At 44.0% G+C, this 8183-nt stretch overlaps 1 protein-coding gene across 18 annotated transcripts in view; it reads right to left on the bottom strand.

Moving 5' to 3' along the window:
- Nucleotides 1-608: 608 nt before the first annotated feature.
- PPIP5K1 (diphosphoinositol pentakisphosphate kinase 1) overlaps nt 609-8183 on the bottom strand; it is a 49315-nt gene continuing 41740 nt past the window's right edge. For 9 of the 18 annotated variants that reach the window (XM_057544094.1, XM_057544092.1, XM_057544095.1 and 6 more), the window contains 2 exons: nt 5487-5600; nt 610-2848 (listed from right to left, as the gene is read on the bottom strand). In XM_057544094.1, coding sequence (XP_057400077.1) covers nt 1914-2848; nt 5487-5600 — 1049 coding nt within the window. In that variant the 3' untranslated portion in view covers nt 610-1913. Of the gene's footprint in view, nt 2849-5486; nt 5601-8183 lie in introns of all 18 variants that reach the window. The other 9 variants (XM_057544090.1, XM_007195992.3, XM_057544091.1 and 6 more) reach the window with 2 other exon arrangements.

The following is an 8183-nucleotide window of genomic DNA, read 5'->3' as shown; positions in this document are numbered from 1 at the left end:
AAAGAGGTAAGGAATTGAGGGGCCCTAAGAGATCCAGAGCCTATTGAGGTTGTAAACAGCTTTCACCTGTGCAGTCAGGATTTCCATGAAGTATTATAAAATGTTGGATTTTCCTCTGCAGTGAAACCCTTTATAGTCCTGGGTATGTCAGGAAAGGCCAAGTTGTGAATGTGAATACATGCGGAGGGGGATATTCCAGCCCTCCTAGTGTTCTAGGCTTTCCCAGTGCAAAGACGTCAAGGGGGTAAAGAAAGCATAACCCGTTTATATCAACTCCTGACACTCACTCCCAAGCATCAGAGTTAAAAGTTAAGAGGGTGATTCCAACGATCTGGTGAGAAGTCACTGTACCCTTTGGTGCTTCACAGAGATAGAACCTCTCTTCCCGGTAACACTACTTATTTAAGAAATTTTGGGATTGTAGGCCGATTGCCATAGGGACCTCCTGGAATGCTTAATCTCCAAATTTTTAAGGTCCATTCCTGCTCAACTACCATGGCTTTTGACTGGTTCAGATTAATTCAGTCACAGACATGACTGACCTACAGTCATTCATTCTTTTTTTTTTTTTTAATATTTATTTATTTGGTTGTGCCAGGTCTTAGTTGTGGCTTGCAGACTCCTTAGTTGTGGCACGTGTGCTCCTTAGTTGTGGCCAGCAGCCTCCTTAGTTGTGGCATGCGAACTCTTAGTTGCAGCATGCATGTGGGATCTAGTTCCCTGACCAGGGATTGAACCCCGGCCCCCTGCACTGGGAGCACGGAGTCTTAACCACTGCGCCACCAGGGAAGTCCCCAGTCATTCATTCTTGAATTCACAAGGACATCATCACCACCATTATTATGGTTGACTATTCTCACTATTTTATATTTATTGAGCACTCATAATGTTCCGGCCCCCAACTCCAATGACCACATTACCCCTCCTACTCACCCCCATCCCCATCCCCATCCCCAGATCTTTGGGAAAAGCTTCATAATCACACCTGGCCTTAAAGACACAATGATATGAGGACAAATCCTATGGGGACCCTGGAGTATTTGGTCTTTGGCCAGTCTGTCCCTGGCTCGACTACAGAAATATATATATAATCTTTGCTCATGTCTGTACAATACTGATCTCTGCTGATTGCTTAAAATAGAACCTGATTTTTCTCTACTACAATGTCTCCTAAGCCATACAGTCCCACAACAAAAGGAGGTCCAGCTTTACAGACTGGCCAAGAACCCCCAGAGCATTTTAAGTAGTTACTCAGAAATTTTCACAGCAATCTAATACTTATTTTTCCCTAGAGCTATTGCCCAGAGGAACAGGACTAGGGCAGAGAGGGCACCTGGGGATGATACGGAAACATCCATAAGCCCAATCTAAAAATTTGTGGCCATGATGGATATTTGTTTGGGAAAGGAACTCTTTTTTCCCAGACATTTCAGACAGCCATCCTGAGCCCACCTGAGGATACTAACAAAGACAAGAGTCCCCTGAATGCACATATGGTCTAAGGGTACCTTGAAAAGTTGTGAATATTTTCCGGAAAAGTAGAGACCTTGGAGTCCCCTTTTGCACTTGCTACCCCCAGATGTTGTCTTCAGCAGTTAAGTGGCAGTTCCTTTACCAATCTGGGATTTCCTGGGATGATCAGAGAAAGTTAGGTAATGATAGACCCATTTACCTCTTGAAGGAAATCGTATTCAAGTCTAATGGCTGGGTGAGAAGTCAACAGCTGCTTTAACATGAAGTTGGCTCCTCCCCAAGCCCAGCTCTGGCACAGGTATGCTTCATGCCAAGAGGACTGCTTCCTCAGACACCTCTGGTGAGATCCAAGGCCTTAATGCTGGCAGGTGAGTTAGCCAACAGAAAAATTTGCTAGCTCAAATGTCTGGTATAGTGTGACACCACTAATGAGAAAATGATTAATCACATGTTGCTGGCGGAAGGGGTGAGTTCTGGTCACGGGCTAGAGACTGGCTCTGAGGGTTTGCATTGCTAGATGGATACTGGACTTGAGGAACATCCTCTCCAGACAGCTGGTCAATCAACTCAGGGACCACATAGGACTGCTGCTGGTTCACCTCCTCTGGGACCTCCTGGACATACAGATCACCCTCCCCAGGGAACTCTTGGGATGGTTTATCAACCTCTGGGATGTCCTGAGACAACAAAATGATTGCAGAAGCCTCTTGGGCAAGCCTGCCAATGTCCCCAGAGAATTCCTGGCATGGCTGGCTGAGCTCTTCAGGGATCTCTTGGGCTGGTTTGCCGACTTCCATGAGGATTTCCTGGGCCAGGCCACCAACCCCTACAGGGAACCCATGGACCAGCCTGCCAACCTCCACAGGGACCCCCTGGCGTGGCTGGTTGACCTCCTCAGAGTTCTCCTGGCAAAGCTCGCAAGCTTCCTCAGAGACTTTCTGGTACAGTTGGCTGGCATTCTGGCATGGCTGGCTGATCTGAGGGACCTCCTGGCATGTCTGGTTAACATCATCATGTTTCTCCTTGCATGGTTGGCTGATGTCAGGGACTTCCTGGCATGGCTGGCTGACCTCTTCAGGGATGTCCTGGCATGGTTGGCTGACCTCCTCAGCAACCTTCTGGCATGGCTGGCTGGTTTCCACGGGTGGTTCCTGTGGGGACTGGTTTCGTTCAAAAGGTTCTTGCTCCCTTTCTATGGGGAGCTCTTGTGCTCCATTCCCAATGCTCTCCTGGAGCAGCCCAAGGCCTTGATGTTCTTCAGTCACATGTGAATTTAGGGAGGGGTGATCACTGAAGCCAAAATGGCAGTTACCATCCACTGCAGTAGGGGAGGAAGGACCAGCACTGGACACAGTGCTGGAAGGGCCACTGCTGTCTGCAAAGCAAAGTCAGGAGACCAAGTCAGAAGAGCTGGAAGAGTAGGCTCTATGTATGTAGTTCAAATGCCAGAACAGATGGCCTATATTACTCATGTCTTCGGGAAAGAGGGTGTGAATTCTTCTTAAGTTATGCAGAGACTCCTAAGTTAGCTTAGCCCAGGAACTGTTGCTCTGGCCTAAGGTGTACTATAGGAGTGGCACTAAGGGACATCTAAGACTTCAGGAGAGAGTGCTGAGGCCCACTTCATCCAGTTCTTTCATAAATGTACCCCCATTCCAACTCCAAATTCCCATGGCCCCTCATTCTTACTTTGGAGGCATATGAACACTTCATACCAGGGGTTCATAATTAGGGTTACATACCAAAATTATGGGAAATTTTTTAAAAATACATATTTCCAGGTTCCATCTCCAGAGATTCTAATTCTAGATTTAGGGTAAAGGTGTGGGATGTTGAAACACTCCCAGTTAAATCTGATGTGTATCTTTTGTTAAGAATTATTTCTTTAAAGCACATTTCTGGGGCAGAGGTAACCTTTATTTACTGCCCAAGAGACAAGTAAGCAGGAAAATGTAGAAAAACTTTGTGAATCAGAATAATAGGAAGGAAAATGATTTACTCAAAGATGGAAGACTGCCATGAAATCTCTAAATAGCGGCAGTTCTTTTTTTTTTTTTTTTTTAATGGCAGCAGTACTTAATTAACCTTTCTGGAGGTCACTGACCCCCTTTGAAATTCTAATGAAAGTCATGGACTATCTTCCCAGGAAAATGTACATATGGACAATCCCCCTCATCTTTACATATAATTCCTGGGGTTCATAGACTTTACCCTGAAATCCATCCACAGATCCAGGGTTAAGACCCTCTAAGTCTTGGGACATACAGTGTTACAGGCTTATGGATATTATATACATATAAAATATAAAAACTAATTTCCTAGATCTTGACAGTAGTAAATGAAGGCCTTAGAGTCTTCAGTTACACTGTGGGACAACTCCTATCCCAACTTCTACCTCTTCATTAATCTCTAGTAGGGGACTAATCTACTTTTCCCTTTGTAAATATCATATTAATTGATGGTACTGTAGCTTTAAAGCACTCTGATATCAATAATGATAAGATTTTGGAAATAGGGGACACCTGAATAGCTTGTCATCAATGAGAACCAGGGAAGCTGGTAAACCTGAGTCTGCAAAGGCTCCAACAGTCATTGAGTTTAAGGAATGCCAGCTATCTCTTTTCTGTAAAGCAGGGGTTCCCAGCCCCCTGTCCGAGGCCTGTTAGGAACCAGGCCGCACAGCAGGTGAGCGGTGGGCTACCGAGCGAAGCTTCATCTGCCTGCCGCTTGCCATCGCTCCCTATCACTCGCATTACCGCCTGAACCATGCCCCTCCCCACTGGTCCGTGGAAAAATTGTCTTCCACGAAACCAGTCCCTGATACCAAAAAGGTTGGGGACCACTGCTGTAAAGGATCATATGAGGCATGCTTCAAGCAGAAAAGAAAAAAAGAAAAAAAGAGGAATGTGGTTTGGGGCCAACAAGGCCTATTTAGGGCAGACAGACAGACCCTAAAGAAAATGTTTATCAGTGAGGCTATACATCTGATACTGAGATTTAAAAAAGAAGAAAAAAGGTGTAAGCTGAGTTCACCCAAGGATAGAAGTAGCCTTAATATTCAGCTAGTAGTTTGATTCAGACAAATCAAAGAGTTCAGACAGAAACAGAAGTTGAAGAAAGATAAGATTTCTAGGGCACAGAACCTATAAACACTATTGGACAGAGGTAAAAGGACCAATGGCAAGGTGAGTATAGGATAATCTGAAATTCAGGGGAAGAATTCTTGGTGTCAGGAAGGAAAGTTTCTTCTGCATAGAGGGTGCTAGAAGAAGGGAAAAATTCTACAACTGTTTACCCCAGTGCTAAAAATATGAATCTTTGCTTCAGTTCTATCCAATTAAAATAATGTTTGATTTTAGATAGTCCCTGGAGGTAGGACGAATAAGGAAAGGATTCTTCCATTGCCAGTGTCTCTGGGCCTTATCCCCTGTCTGGTCACCACTGGTATCTCTCCCCCTCTACAATTACCCTAAGAACTCCTTGGGGCTCCACTGTTCACACTGTTACCAAGGATAAATAGTGATAGGCTAGAGATTATAAAGAAGAGATGGGAAAAAGCAGCACCTGAACTTGAACTAACAAATGAGAACAGACAACTTGAGAGAAGGGACAGGTAGAAAGTAGTAGCAGATTCTAGTTTCTTTTTCCCAGCTTTTCTATGTATCCAGGTTTCCTCCCAAGTCATTTTTACTTGAGAAAGCTGTAGAGACCAAATGGGGACTTGAGGAGAATGCAGCCTTCATCTTTTCTTCCCCAAAGGACCCTCTGGGCCACTATCATTTAGGAGCCCCTCCAAGGAGATAGAGGGGACATGGAGGACAGAGGCGACGGATGAGAGAGAATAAACAGATCCGCCCTTCATCTTGGAAACAGCAAGTGCAACTGCTTCCCTGCCTGGTTACTCCTGGTCCTTCAACCCTCATCTTTGTTTCCCTCCTGCGACGAGTCTCTTATTCACCAATTCCTCCATTCCCTCTTGGCCTTCTCTAGGCAGTTCCAAAACAATTACTTACACCAAGGGGGCTTTTCAGAGCGCTGCCGGAGTTGCAGGGTAGGTGAATGAAGAGTGCGAGGTGGAGAAAACGGGCTGTCAGAGGTCTGGTTGCTGTGCATAGAGTCAAAGAGGGCTGGACAGGTGAGGGAGAGAGAGGGAAGAAAAAAAAAAGGCTATGAGGAAGAATTCAAGAGCCACAGGTTCTCAAAATAAGTGAAAACCAACTTACACTTCCGCAGGCTGAGAAGTAGCATTTCCTAGGGACCCTTCATACAAACCATTTTTAATATTTTAAACTTTATATTATGAATATTGTCAAACATATTTTTTAAAAAGTAGTTGAGGGACTTCCCTGGTGGTGCAGTGGTTAAGAATCCGCCTGCTGGGACTTCCCTGGTGGTCCAGTAGTTAAGATGCCGTGCTTCCAATGCAGGGGATGCGGGTTCAAACCCTAGTCAGGGAACTAAGATCCCACATGCTGCGTGGCCAAAAGAAAAAGAAAGAATCCACCTGCCAATGCAGGGGACACGGGTTCATCCCTGGTCCGGGAAGATCCCACATGCCGCGGAGCAACTGAGCCCATGTGTCACAACTACTGAACCTGCGCTCTAGAGCCCGTGAGCCACAACTACTGAGCCCAAATGGCACAACTACTGAAGCCCATGCTCCTAGAGCCCGTGCTCCGCAACAAGAGAAGCCACTGCAATGAGGAGCCCGCGCACTGCAAGGAAGAGTAGCGCCCGCTTGCAGCAACTAGAGAAAGCCCGCTCGCAGCAACGAAGACCCAGTGCAGCCAAAAATAAATAAATATATTTTAAAAAAATAAAAGTAGTTGAAAGACTAGTACAATCAATACCTATATATTCATCTCCTATATTTAACATGTTAACATTTTGCCATGTTTGTTTCATCTATTTCTTCATGCAGAAGTTCTTTAAATAAATGACGAACATTACGAGACATTTCACCTCTAAATACTTCAGTATTCACTTCTACAATATAAGGAATTTTCCTACATAGCCATACACCATTAATAAACTTAACAAAATCTTAAAATACCCTAATGTCATCTTAGTACCCAATCCATATTCAAATTTCCCCCAATTACTCCCAAAATGTCTTTTATAGTAAGATCCAAACATGAACTATGCATTCCATTTTATTATGTCTCCAAAGTCTCTTTTAACACATTTTTGACTGGAGATGTATTATGGCCACAGGTGTTAGTTTCTGCAAAAATCCCCCAGTCAATAATGTGTTAACCTAGAATCGAGCTCCCCCCCTATTCTTTTTTCATACTTTTTAAAAAAATAAATTTATTCATTTGTATTTTATTTATTTATTTTTGGCTGCGTTGGATCTTCGTTGCTGCTTGCAGGCTTTCTCTAGTTGCGGCGAACGGGGGCTACTCTTCGTTGCGGTGTGCGGGCTTCTCATTGTGGTGGCTTCTCTTGTTGTGGAGCATGGGCTCTAGGCATGCAGGCTTCAGCAGTTGTGGCACATGGGCTCAGTAGTTGTGGCTTGCGGGCTCTAGAGCACAGGCTCAGTAGTTGTGGCACATGGGCTTAGTTGCTCCGTGGTGTGTGGGATCTTCCTGGACTAGGGATCGAACCCGTGTCCCCTACATTGGCAGGTGGATTCTTAACCACTGTGCCACCAGGGAAGTCCCTCATAGTGACTTTTTGAAAAGAACAGGCCAGCTGTCTCACAGAATGTCACATTCCACACTCTGGATTTGTCTGATTGCTTCCTCACAGAAACATTTAACTTGTTTCACTATCCCTTGTATTTCCTATAAACTGACAGATACAAAAGGCTTGATTCAATGATTCAGGTGTTTTTTCTTGTTTGTTTTAAATTTTTTATTTTTGGTTGCGTTGGGTCTTTGTTGCTGCACACAGGCTTTCTCTAGTTGCGGTGAGTGGGGGCTAGTCTTCACTGCAGTGCACGTGCTTCTCATTGCAGTGGCTTCTCTTGTTGTGGAGCACGGGCTCTAGGAGCGTGGGTTTCAGTAGTTGTGGCATGCGGGCTCTGTAGTTGTGACTCATGGGCTCTAGAGCTCAGGCTCAGTAGCTGTGGTGCATGGGCTTAGTTCCTCCATGGCATGTGGGATCTTCCCAGACCAGGAATTGAACCCGTGTCTCCTGCATTGGCAGGCAGACTCTTAACCACTGCACCACCAGGGAAGTCCGATTGAGGTGTTCTTTTTTTTTTTTTTTTTTTTTTAGTGTAAAAACAAATGCTTACATTTTTAATATATTTTTTTTAGGTTTTGATGATTTTTAAAAAATTGAAGTATAGTTGATTTATAATGTTAGTTTCAGGTGTACGGCAAAGTGATTCAGTTATGTATATATATATTCTTTTTCAGATTTGTCTCCACTATACATTATTACAAGATATTGAATATAGTTACCTGTGCTATACAGTAGGTCCTTGTTGGCTATCTATTTTATATGTAGTAGTGTGTATATGTTAATCCCAAATTCCTAATTTATCCCTCTCCCCCCTTTCCCCTTTGGTAACCATAAATTTGTTTTCCATGGCTATGAGTCTATTTCTGTTTTATAAATAAGTTCATTTGTATCATATTTTAGATTCAAAATATAAGTGATATCATATGATATTTATCTTTCTCTGTCTGACTTACTTCACTTAGTATGATAATCTCTAGGTCCATCCATGTTGCTGCAAATGGCATTATTTATGGCTGAGT

The sequence above is a fragment of the Balaenoptera acutorostrata genome, chromosome 3 (genome assembly GCF_949987535.1).
Source record: "Balaenoptera acutorostrata chromosome 3, mBalAcu1.1, whole genome shotgun sequence".
Lineage (NCBI taxonomy): Eukaryota > Metazoa > Chordata > Mammalia > Artiodactyla > Balaenopteridae > Balaenoptera > Balaenoptera acutorostrata.
The sequence above is the reverse complement of the archived record's forward strand: the minus strand, read 5'-3'. Positions and strand labels throughout refer to the sequence as shown.